We start from the raw sequence: 13,673 nt of genomic DNA on the forward strand, positions 1-13,673 counted from the left end.
TGTATAAATTAACATATCTGGCTAGGGGTTCCAAGAAAAAATTTGCTAAGGTATGGTCCTCCTGGATGGACTCGGTTCTAGGGTCCAGAGAGGTCTAAACTTCTGAGATGCTATGTGACTGTCTGTCAAACTTATTGCTCCGCCTTGGGGACGTTTTGTTTTTCTTTTTTTTTTTTTTTCACCTATTGGGTGCCCGGGGCTGGGAGGGGGGTGGTGCTTCTTCCATATGGTGGGTTGCATATTTGCTGATGTGATAGGAATGCATTCCGTGAAGGGTTTTGTTAGGGGAAAAAAAAAAAAAAAAAAAAACGGAAAAAAAAAAAAAAAAAAAAAAAAAAAAAAGAAAAAACTTTTTGAATATCATCCTACGAAGTCTCTGGTTGGTGCGGGAGAGGCGGGGCGGGGGCAGTCAATTGAGGTTGCTATATGTGCGCTACTGTGGTTGATGTTACTTGCCTTACTACCCTGTACTTCTGTCTGTATGATTTTTGGATATGCATTATTTCCTTCTTGGTTGTACTTTCTGGTTTATATCGGACTGTTGTCTGTGTTTTATGTTTATTAATAAAAATACCTTTAAAAAAAAAAAAAAAAAAAAAAGTCATTTTTTTTCCATGTTGAAAAAAAATGGGCTCTTTAAATCGGTTGCTAGGAAGCGATGTATATGACATCGCTCCGGTCCTCCAAGGCCAAAGAGTGGAGTGGAGGCCATCTTGCCCTTACTCGACTTCCTGCCTGAGGGGACAGTGGACCGGATCGTTTTCCCTGCTACCGACGGCTCCGGTCGACCGGGAAGCGGCAGGAGGGGGGGAGCACCTCTCCTGCCGACCATAAAGGTGATCCCGCGGTAAATCTGATGAGACCACCCTCATGTTAAAGCAGACCGCCCGCTGTTTAAAAAATACCGGGGTATCTGCTATCTGCTGCCATAACTCTGGTATTTAACATAAAAGTACTGACGTAAAACTGCGGCAGGCGGTCCGTAAATGGATAACATGTTATGTGCACAGAACCAAATATTAGCACACATAAGCAGCAACCCATGTTTAGCTGATCTTAGTCAGTAAAGGATAACAATGTACCTGGCACTGTACTTCTCCCACTCACACCTGGTGAGTCTTCCAGTGACAATGACAACCAACCTGAAGAAGTCTTGTGTTATTCTGAGCAATGGGGTTTCACCCAGATACCCACCTTCGTACACACAAATGTGCATAGGGCTTCCCTGGTTTAGACTTCTTGAATACCGAGGTTCCATCAGCCTGATACAGGTTAAAGTGGATCTGTGGAAGGTTTGGCATATTTTGAATCCTGGTAAAACAGAAAGGCAATTCTGTAGGTTGGGTGAATTGTGTCTTATAAGGTGCCATTAAAGCACAGTAAACCTAAAATATGTACATCCAAAACTAAACTGCATATGACACAGTCAAAAATATTAAACCTACAACAAACACTACACTACAGATGGCCACAATTGCAATAATTCCCAGATTCCACACATTGGCAGACCTCATATGAGTGATTTAAGATTTGTGTATCCTTACAGCAAAGCTGATCATGTAATTCAAAACAAACAGGTGCTGCACCAGAAAAATGAATAGTGAATATGTAAAAAAAAATATATGTATAATGCAGGGTTCATACACATTTTCACCAATAAAATTCCATGACTTTTCCATGACTTCACGTAAATATTCATGACCTAATGTTTCATGAAATGTCTATGTATACATGTTAAATAAGAAGAAAATTCATGTCACACCCAGCATATTTTTACTAAAATAAATGACAATCTTTGTACAGGATATAGCGTGACTCAAAACGGTCCCTTGTTTTACAGTGGATGAGATGGCACCACTGTCGCAGCTGGGAGCCGGTGTCACTTCAGGCAAACGTGGCTAGACAGCGCTGCCTCTCCCATGTTCGAAATGTCAAAGTTTTACGACACACACTGTACATTTAGCGGACATGATACAGGAGAAGGTCAGAGGCTGCAGACATGATACAGGAGGTGGTCAGAGGCTGCGGACATGATACAGGAGGTGGTCAGAGGCTGCGGACATGATACAGGAGGTGGTAAGAGGCTGCAGACATGATACAAGAGAAGGTCAGAGACTGCAGACATGATACAGGAGGTGGTCAGAGGCTGCGGACATGATACAGGAGGTAGTCAGAGGCTGCGGACATGATACAGGAGGTAGTCAGAGGCTGCGGACATGATACAGGAGGTAGTCAGAGGCTGCGGACATGATACAAGAGAAGGTCAGAGACTGCAGACATGATAGAAGATAGAAGAGCACAGGGGAAGCAGAGAGCACTGGAGGAGCTGAAGGGCACGGGGGGGGGGGGACTGGAGAGAATTAAGGGGGGGTTTGGAAAGCATTGCAGGGGGGTTGGAAGGCGCGGGGGGGGGAGCATGGAAAACCAGGGGGAGAGGGGGGGACTGGAGAGCACTGTCTGGGGGGAACTGGAAATCACTGAGGGTGGAGCCAGGGAGCTGGAGAGCACTGGGGGAGCCAGAAAGCATGGGGGGGGGGGGATGAAAAGCACTGTGGGGAGCTGAAGAGCACCGGTGGGGGGGGGGGACTAAGAGCACTGGGGGGGACTAAGAGCACTGGGGGGGCTAAAGAACACTGGGGGGGGGGGGCATTTTTACATTCAGCGTATAGCACTGGTACAGGTAGGTGTCCTTCCGGGTCCGCAGTTTGCCCTTACTGCCAGTCACTGGCCAGCAGCAGCTGAGAAGATGACCCAATCAGGCAGCGGGGAGGGCCGGCCGCGGTTTGCCTGGAGACACTGTGACTGGCTAGCAGCAGCAGTAACAGCCGGGAGATTATCAACCAATGAGGCAGCGGAAGCGTCACTGGAGGGCGGGCCGGCCGCATGAAAGTGATGACGCGGGGGTGCGGTAACCGAAACGTTTACCGCCCCCTTCCGCGTCATCATCACGTTCATGTGGCTGGCCCGCCCTCCAGTGACGCTTCCGCTGCCTCATTGGTTGATAATCTCCCGGCTGTTACTGCTGCTGCTAGCCAGTCACAGTGTCTCCAGGCAAACCGCGGCCGGCCCGCCCCGCTGCCTGATTGGGTCATCTCTTCGGCTGCTGCTGGCCAATGACAGCACCCGCATACTGCAGACCCGGAAGGACGCTAATACAGCGAAATGTAAATGCAGTATGTGGCAATATAATTATCATAAAATAATTAAGCATCCGCTTCCCGCCACTCCCCGCTCCTCCACAGTAATTTAATTCCATGACTTTTCCAAAACCTAGGGTGTTTCCCAATTTTCCATGACCTTTCCAGGCCTGGAAAGTGTCATCTAAAAATTCCAAAACTTCTCCAGGATTTCCAGGACCGTATGAACCCTGATAATGACAATATGTGTAAATAAGCAAACTCAATGACCGTAAATCATAAGTGCTTCCCAATATCACACAAAAAAAATCAAAAAATAAATAAGTGTCAATAAATCAATATGTGCATACACTCAAAATCATGAAATGAAATGTCCATAAATATGTGCATTCCAATCCTCAAAGTAATGGCCACCACACACGTGATTAATATATGATATTGTGCTTCACTCCACTGCAACCAGAGATCAAAGCCTCTCACCTTAAGATTTGACCCAGTCAAAAAAAGCTTTTTTACCCCTCTGGGGTCACAGGCAGGTGTCACCAAATGGTAAGGAGGTCTCAGACGGATGCACAGGGACAAGGTAACAGCGATGGTGCCGCTTTCACACAGGGCACATAGAGATCACCACATAAGCAAAGAAGCAAAAAGAAATCGAATGCTCTCCGTGTGGATAAGCTGGTAACAGCCGTTTATTAAAATCAATATACTCACAAACAGCCACTTGGAGTCATGCTTGTAAAAATTAGATCGCACAGCTGAGAGGATACACCGAGCAGCAGGGAAGGCTCCGCCCCCTATACACGTTACATCTAAGCCTATTGAGCGCTGACTTCAACAGTAGAGGTGGAGCCCCCACACTAACAGCAGTCTTTTAAAGCCGGCCCGATGGACAGCCGGTATTCATCATTGGAGGAAAGACGAGTATCCCCGCCTATCCAGGAAGTATCAAAGAGCAGTGTCTGCATTAAGTAAACATCATTAAGTAAACAGTGTCTGCAGAGTCTTTCCTCTAATGATGTCCAGTATTCAGGCCAGGTAGGTGAAAAAGATGGGAGGAAGCGTTGCGGGAAGGGGAGTTGGGGTTTCAAACTGTGCATAGCGCACCCCTAAACCCTGCGCTCTGTACACAGCACACTCCTGAATACTGGACTCTGTTCCCCAGGACCCTGCACTCTGTATGTAAAGCACTCTTGAACTCTGCACATAGCATAGTCCTGAACTCTGCACTCTGTACATAGCATAGTCCTGAACTCTACATGTAAGGCACTCCTAAACCCTGTACTCAGCTCAGATACAACTGGCCCTTTAAAGGGCAAGCACACTACTGATGCGGCCTGCAATGCCATTGAGTTTGACACCCCTGATCTATAGGTAAGCCTTATTATAGGCTTTCCTATAAGTAAAAATCAACCAAGGGAGTTTACTCCCACTTCAATGTGTCACTAAACCCACATCATAAAAAACTATCAATAAATGGTGTATTACATGCTGGTCATACTCACTCACTATAGAATTATTTTTCTGTACTCTGCAAAAAAAACAGGTTGATCCTGCTGCTCTCCATCTCCACCTTCTGTTCATGTCCCCAATTCAGCTAAGGATTCTGCAGCTGTGGTGGCAGCTCTGCTCATGCTCAGTTTTCAATGAGTTTCTCTGCTGAGCAATTACTCCCTATCACAGTTGGGCAGCCCATGTGAATATAGAGTCACTTGTGGGCGTATGCACAGTGGTAAATGACAACATTCCGCCCACTCCCTCTTCCTCCATGCCCACTTATCAGCTAAACACAATAAGGGTGGGATATTACATCTTGATTGATGGAGGCTTCACCTACCTCTTATTCTAAGACACAGACTGGATGGGCGTGACACAGCTTGGGACTGACAGACATCTGCCCACACCATGTTATTGCCAAAAATAAAGATTTAATTTCAAATATATATTTGTAGGACAATTGAAAACAGTTTATTGATATTAACCTCCCTGGCGGTATGATTCTGTCAGGAATTATATACCAAAAGCGGTACAATTTTTTTCATTGAAATTTGGCGTTATGTATTATAGGCCTACAATTCTTAGTAATTACTGACTTAAACCTGACCAAAACAAGACTCTAGAAGACATCCCAGATGTGATAAATTTGAAACACAAACGCATGAATTATAATCTAAATCAATAATATAATTTTATTATATAATATATATAATAAAATTATATTATTGATTAGATTATAATTCATGCGTTATATATTATATATGTGTATGTGTGCATATATATATATACACACATATATATATATATATATATATATATATATATATATATATATAATATAAAATGTGTTATGTGTTTCTGTTTTGTGCAACGTTTTTTGAATTTCCCTCCCTAGTTCCGCTCCCATGCAGCATTGCTGCTGCAGGGAACGGAACTAGGAAGTCATCACACCGACAGACGAGCGGCGGGACTCTCGGCTGGCGGTCACAGCAATGAGAGATCATCGCTGGATCGCCAGGAGAAGGTAAGAGACACCGCTGCGCTCTCTGCACATTCACCCCGAGCGTGACTCGGGGATACCGATCCGAACCTAAAAAATCCACCCCGAGTCTCGCTCGGGATTACCGCCAGGGGGGTTAAAGTAGAAGTTCAGCCAACACCTAAGTCTAAACCTACTAGCAGCCACATTCTAAAACTAATCTATCTAGCCCTGTAAAGAAGAAAAAAAAAATTGCTATACTTACCTGTTCTGCAGCCACTCCAGTTGCAGGCTCAGCTGTCAGCGGTGGCTTCAGTGTGTGGGTGTGTGCAGGAGAGGCAGCAGACAACGGAAGTCATATAGTAACTATGTGTTACCTCACTTCCCAGGCATTGTTGGTTCTCTCCTGTACACAGCATTTGCCTCTGGAGACCGGAGCGGCTTCAGGAAAGGTATGTATAGTGATTTCTTCTTTACAGGGCTAGATAGATTCATTTTAAAATGTAGCTCTGAGTAGGTTTACAGCAAGTTAGGTTTTGGGTGAACATCTGCTAATTTTTTAATTTTTACTCTGTATTCAAATAATTTTTTTTTTGGAACATGTAACCAGCAGTAGAGGACTAGAAGCTCCTCCTACTAGTGTTTTCCTGCAAACAGGCTGGGAAAGAGCTGTCATGTATATCAGTGGTCTTCAACCCTGGCCTACAGGGCCCACTAACAGGCCAGATTTTAGGTATTACCTTGGGGAGATGCAGACTAGAGTACTGCAATCACTGAGCAGCAAATGATATCACCTGGGATGTATTTCAGTTATCTTGAAAATCTGGCCTGTTAGTGGGCCCTGTAGGCCAGGGTTGAGGACCACTGATGTATATCATAAAAGGTTCTTAGTTGCCCACCGCCCACAGTGAATATACGTAATTTCTTTGACGTTCAATACTGATGTTATGACCCCAAAAATGATAAAAATTTCATTTGAGTACAGTGTTGCATGACTGTGCAATTATCATTCAAATTGGGACAGCGCTGAAAGCTGAAAATTGCCCTGAGCAAACAAACAGAGGGTGAAAGTTCCCGGTACTGAAATGGTTAATATTTTAACAAATTTTTTTTGTTTAAATTTTATCTTTATGACAACATGACTGACAAGCTTCTTGTCATAGTATTGTGTAGGTTACAGGTAGTCTTTATATAGACTTCATGGGTCGGTTAGAGCTAGGCCCCTTATTTATAAAACATTAGTGGCACAAATGTGAGAAGAAGAGAAGATAGAAGATGTGCAGTGCTTCCACCATCTGTCCTCCAATCCGTTTCAGCTAGCTTGGATGAGCTTGTTTGAACGGTACCTGATCTGTGCTTTGGATTGTGGGGGAGGGGGGGGGGGGGGAGCATTTGTGCGTGCTAAACAAAAATGTGACTCAGCTCCATCTAGTGGTCAAAATGCTGTATTGTTTTCTCTTCAAGGTGTTTCACAAAACTCTTCCACATTTAGGAATTTAGGACACTAGATGAAGCTGGGGTAGGCAACCTTAAAGAGGTGGAGATCTACCTGAACATGGGAGAAGTCAAAGATCACTGGGCACAGTGTTGCCTCCTCACACCAGATTTAAACCTCTAATTGCCGTACTACCATGTCGCAATCACATGCACTCTACAGCAATCATGGTTTTTTTTTTTCAGGTGGTGAGGAGCAGGGCAGCCATCAGGGGGGGGGGGGGGGGGGGGGGAGAGCCCATACACATGTAGGGGGCCCAAGTGTTCCGAGGGGCCCGGCCATCCAGGCCCCAACCAACGAGATCGAGTTGTTGCTGCTGTATTAACTAGCAATTGCTAAAGCAGGGCAGCTGCAGAGTAAGCTGATGCAGCTGAAGGGATGTCTCTTTGCAGGATTCAGGGTTCATACACATTTTCACCAATAAAATTCCATGACTTTTCCATGACTTCACGTAAATATTCATGACCTAATGTTTCATGAAATGTCTATGTATACATGTTAAATAAGAAGAAAATCCATGTCACACCCAGCATATTTTTACTAAAATAAATGACAATCTTTGTAGTGTACAGTACCTCTGCAGTTAGGGTTTCGTTTCTGGATACAGCGTGACTCAAAATGGTCCCTTGTTTTACAGTGGATGAGATGGAAGCACCGCTGCCGCAGCTGAAGGCCAGTGTCACTTCAGGCGCACGGGTGAAAAAGCCAGCGATCGGATTGGAAGCTGTCAAGCACGCAGCTGCAGACTGGTGCTTTGCACCTTTAGCGTGGCTAGACAGCGCTGCCTCTCCCATGTTCGAAATGTCAAACGTTTTACGACACACACTGTACATTTAGCGGACATGATACAGGAGAAGGTCAGAGGCTGTGGACATGATACAGGAGGTGGTCAGAGACTGCAGACATGATACAGGAGGTGGTCAGAGACTGCAGACATGATACAGGATGTGGTCAGAGACTGCAGACATGATACAGGAGGTGGTCAGAGACTGCGGACATGATACAGGAGGTGGTCAGAGGCTGCGGACATGATACAAGGGAAGGTCAGAGACTGCAGACATGATACCGGAGGTGGTCAGAGGCTGCGGAAATGATACAGGAGGTGGTCAGAGGCTGCGGACATGATACAGGAGGTGGTCAGAGGCTGCGGACATGATACAAGAGAAGGTCAGAGACTGCGGACATGATACAGGAGATGGTCAGAGGCTGCGGGCATGATACAAGAGAAGGTCAGAGACAGCAGACATGATACCGGAGGTGGTCAGAGGCTGCGGACATGATACAGGAGGTGGTCAGAGACTGCAGACATGATACAGGAGGTGGTCAGAGGCTGCGGACATGATACAAGAGAAGGTCAGAGGCTGCAGACATGATACAGGAGGTGGTCAGAGGCTGCGGACATGATACAGGAGGTGGTCAGAGGCTGCGGACATGATACAGGAGGTGGTCAGAGGCTGCGGACATGATACAGGAGGTGGCAGGAGGCTGCGGACATGATATAGGAGGTGGTCAGAGGCTTAAATTTGTAACCGAAACGGTTACCGCCCCCTTCCGCGTCATCATCACATTCATGCGGCCGGCCCGCCCTCCAGTGACGCTTCGCTGCCTGTGATTGGTTTGTTATCTCCTGGCTGTTATTGCTGCTGCTGGCCAGTCACATCCAGGCAAACCGCGGCCGGCCCTCCCCACTGTCAGTGATTGGTTCACGATCATCTCCTCGGCTGCTGCTGGCCAGTGACAGCGCACGGGCATACCGCGGACCCGGAAGGCAAATAGTATGTGGCACTGGCAATAATTTATTAAACATTACGGAATAAAATAATAAATTAAACTTTAAGCATCCGCTCCCCGCCGCTCCCCGCTCCTCCCCAGTATATATTTCAATGACTTTTCCAAAACCTTAGTGGAATCCTAAGTTTCCATGACCTTTCCAGGCCTGGAAAGTGTCATCTCCAAATTCCAAAACTTTTCCAGGTTTTCAAGGACCGTACGAACCCTGAGGATTGCACTGAGACATCCAACTCTTTATTGGATTGGGATGTCTCTTTGCTGAATATATGAGGCCATCTCTTTACTGGATTGAAATGTCTCTTTGCTGAATATATGAGACCATCTCTTTACTGGATAGAGATGTCTCTTCTCTAAATATATGGGGATGTTGCTTTGCTGGATTGGAAAAAGGCAGATCGCCGCCATTACTCGTTAAAAAAAACCCACCAAAAATGACAGAAATCTTTCCCTTAGTTCGTAAACGCAATAACTTTTGCGCAAACCAATCAAAATACGCTTATTGCGATTTTTTTTACCAAAAATATGTAGCAGAAAACAAATTGGCCTAAAATGATAACAAATTTTGATTTTTACATTTTTGGGGGGAATTTCATATAAAAAAATGTGAAAAATATTGTTATTTTTTCAAAATTGTCGGTCTTTTTTTGTTTATATCGCAAAAAGTAAAAATCGCAAAGGTGATCAAATACCACCAAAAGAAAGCTCTGTTTGTGGGGAAAAAGGACGTAAATTTTGTTTGGGTACGGCATCGCACGACCGCGCAATTGTCAGTTAAAGTTGCACAGTGCCGAATCGCAAAAAGTGGCCTGGTCGTAAGACAGCAAAATCCTCCGGTGGTAAAGTGGTTAAGATAAAAAACCTGCCTTTACAACCACTTTAAAGCAGAACTAAACCTATCGTTTTCAGCCAAGGAAGCTGCCATCTTGGCCTCTGTTTGATCTTCAACTGGCATGATGCTGCACATGTGATCAGTTATGACACCAGCCATTTGATGGTTTGATAGTTTGGTTGAGAGCACAACCAATGTGAAAGCATTCCTGGTATGTGCCACAATGTAACCATTTAAAACTGTTAAATCGGTGGGTTTAGTTCCACTTTGAAGTTGGCTGGGCTGCAGCTGATACTCAGAGCAATAAATGGAATCACATATAGGGAAGAAGACCAGGCTGTATAGCCAAGATACCCAACAGCCTACACAAAAGATACACAAATTCTGAGAGGGAGAGTGCTGACTAGCAACACCACAATCTCAGACTTCCTATGTCGTCAGCTCTTCTATTGGAGATGTCACGAGAGTCAACTGCAAGCTCTCCAAGACCAACAGAACAGTATATGATCTGTTTTATCTTCCATACACACACATTTTCTATGCCTAATTTACCTCAACAAACTCCCTACTGGCCCCCTTCTAACCCTAGGTCCCATAGATGCCATGGGGGCTGCTTTGGCTAGAGTTCACCACTAAATCTAGACTAAAACATTTCTGCCCTATTACAGAAGAACATATCACTAGAGATTGGTGCACTTAAAGGGTAACTCCACTTTCATGGAACAAAATAGAAAATAAAAACAAAAAACAATATACCATATACAATTACGACACAAATCATATTGTAATTGAATGTTATTAAAAATGACCTTTCTTTTTAATCTGCAGACTCTGTAATTTTCTGAAAATGCAATGCAATATGGCTACCAGGACTTATTGTGTACACAAAATGTGTACAGAACGCTCTTCAGAAACATAATTTCCTGCTTGTGTGATTGGCTCACTGCTTTTCCCAGAAGTCTGCACTAAGATACAAGTCAGATTTCTGGCATCCCCTGAAACATTTTTGTTGAGATACTCCCAATAGGAACATGTCAAAAGGGATGCAGGCCCAGCAGCTTTTCTCATTAGTGCCCTGCAGCTGCCACAGCTGATTGATAACTACAAAACCGCTCCCATTAGACCCACTCTGCACAGATGAATAAACAGTGATTTCTTCAAAATAACAAAAGGTAGGAATCTGCAACAAAGATTGTTGAAATCCTTGTAATGTACATAGATCACCCAGAGAGGAATGTTTTTCTCAACAAAAGTGAAGTTACTCTTTAATGCACATAGATTGGAAACCAGTCACTAAGTGTGTCAATGCACATACAGAAAACTGGTCACTGGGGGGCACCGCTCATACAGTAAAGACCAGTCCCTGAGAGGTTGGTACACAGGCACTGTGAGCATGAATACTGGCTAGTGAGTGCTGTGTAGTGAAAGCATCCCACTGGTTACATAGAGAATGGGAAGTAAGACGTGTTGGAAAAGCAGGTCTCACTGGTGACAGATGCGGGAAGCGAGCTGTATGCAAATATCACTTGTTGGTGCTGGAAATCAATTATCCCTGTGCAGTGGGCAAAGTGGTGGCATGGGGCTGGATACTGGGAAGAGACCCAAGTGTGTGGTAGGGATGGGATCTCTCAGGTAGAGCCTTGCTCTGTTATGCTAAAATTTACATCTGGTAGCAAATCCTCCAGCAGCGAAACAGGAAGTTGCAATAGCCAGAATCCCTTTTAGTGCTATATATATATATATATATATATATATATATATATATATATATATATATATATATATATATATATTAGTGATCGACCGATATTGTTTTTTTTTAATGATACCGATGTTCCCCCAGACCTCAAACCCCTCCTCTGCACTGAAAAGCATTCAAAACCAAGTTTGGCTGTTTTGAATGCTGTCATTTTTTTAAATTTGGCGCTGAGTACCTGGAAGTGATGTCATGAATACCCGATCAGAGCCACATGCGGCTTTGATCGGGTCTTCGGCGGCCGTGCAGGTAGGATGCCCGGGTCTCCCGCTGGGACGGTAGACCTGGGCGAGCCTCGGAAGGCGGCAGGAAGGGGGGGGGCGTCCCCTCCCGCTCCTTGAAATGACAGCCGAGCGGCTGTTCAGCCGCATCGGTTGTCATTACAAGACAGCCGACCATCGGCTATGGACTATGGCTATGGCGATGGCTGCAGCTAGAGGCATCACCCCGGTACATGCACTTTCCCGAAATATCGGCAATATCGGTACCCCAGGGGCCGATTTTGATATATCGGGGAAAGTGCATATCGGCCCCAGATATAGCGGTGTTGCCGATAATCGGTCGATCCCTAATATATATATCTTGGTGGCAGGAGGGGGGGGGGGGGGGGGAAGACGTCCCCTCCCGCTCCTTGAAATGACAGCTGAGCGGCTTTTCAGCCACATCAGTTGTCATTAGCAGACAGCCGACCATCTGCTATGGATGCTGGTACCGGGGTGATGTCTCTAGCTGCAGGCATCACTGCGGTACATGCAATTTCCCGAAATATCGGTAACTCCAGGGGCCGATTCCGATATGTCGGGGAAAGTGCATATAGGTCCCCGATATAGCGGTGTTGCCGATAATCAGTCGATCCCTAATATATATATATATATATATATATATATATATATATATATATATATATAAAAAATAGTACGGATTAAATCGATATCTTGTAATAAACTGCATTTCAGCCATGTAGCAAGAGAAAAACCACAGGTACTCAGTACTTACCTCTTACTATCATCCAGAAGAGTAGACTGGCTCATTAAGGTGATCTCTTCTAAAACAGAAGCTGGATACAGAAAAACAGGTATTAAAAACTAAAATCCCATGAATATAAAACCATATGGATAAAATGACAAGACAGAAAAATATCCAAATATTTACACGTATGAAATTTTTACTAAAATGTAAGTAATACAAGGAGATTAAAAAGTAATTGTAAAAATAGAACTACATGGAACATCGTCACCTGTAGATTTATTGGGTCCAGGCATCAGCAGTGGTTGAACAGTACTCTTCCAGAGATGTGGAGGCCTATCCTGGTCTTGCTGACATGCCTTCTCCTGCAGTAGGGCCTTGTATTCTTTCCAGTTGGTGCATTTCTTTATTTTGGGGTCAGCATTGATACTGATTTTGTACTTGCGCTCCCAGTCCCATTGTTCTTGCTCTCTTCGAGATGCCTTCTCCCTACGCAAGTTCAGCTTCCCTAACCAAAGTGATATGTCCACGGGATGCCAGGCCACGTTCTTTGGTATCAGAGTCGGCTCTGGATCTTGAAGCCTAACACAGGCTTGATCAGGGGCACAATTTGGAAAACAAAGTTTGGCAAAGTCCCATCGAGAACCGGTTGGGAATGTTGATCCCGACTCGCATGTTTCTATGTCTGGTCGGGAAGTCTTACATGGAGATTTTACATGGGTATCTGAATGATGGCTGTCTATTTCTTCACTGGCTTGTTGACTACTCTGATGTAAGGGCACTGTGGAAGATGTATTCTCTTCACTGGGGCAGCAGGTACTAGTAGAAATCAAGTTGATTTGTTCTTTGCCATTTATTGAGGTTTCAGGCTTTGATCCTAAACTGCAACCACAACAGTACTTGATTGTAATGTTCATATTTTATTTTACAGAAATACTAGACAGATAAAAAAACAGTTTCAGCTGAACTTGCACGATTTCAAACCCACCCTCAGTATGAACGAGGGCTAAAGCAAATTGATGCAGGTTAAATGGAGGTCCAATCCAAGGCCTGGTTCACACCTATGCATTTTTTAGTGCATTTTGCAGAAGCGTACTACAGTCCATTTAATTTGGATTCCTATGGGATACGTTCACATCTATGCGTTTTTTAGCCGCTGGGTTTTAGGAAAGGGTTAGGGATTTGGCTTAATAGACTTCAATGGACATTCTTCAGAATCATTT

At 44.6% G+C, this 13,673-nt stretch overlaps 1 protein-coding gene across 1 annotated transcript in view; it reads right to left on the reverse strand.

Moving 5' to 3' along the window:
- TSEN54 (tRNA splicing endonuclease subunit 54) overlaps positions 1–13,673 on the reverse strand; it is a 73,463-nt gene that overhangs the window by 25,479 nt on the left and 34,311 nt on the right. Inside the window, exons 8-10 of the mRNA XM_082271397.1 lie at positions 12,722–13,332; positions 12,481–12,541; positions 1,195–1,311 (exon numbers count right to left, since the gene is read on the reverse strand). Coding sequence (XP_082127523.1) covers positions 1,195–1,311; positions 12,481–12,541; positions 12,722–13,332 — 789 coding nt within the window. The remainder of the gene's footprint in view (positions 1–1,194; positions 1,312–12,480; positions 12,542–12,721; positions 13,333–13,673) is intronic.

The sequence above is a fragment of the Pelophylax lessonae genome, assembly GCF_965119305.1.
Source record: "Pelophylax lessonae genome assembly, chromosome: 11".
Classification (NCBI taxonomy): Eukaryota; Metazoa; Chordata; class Amphibia; order Anura; family Ranidae; genus Pelophylax; species Pelophylax lessonae.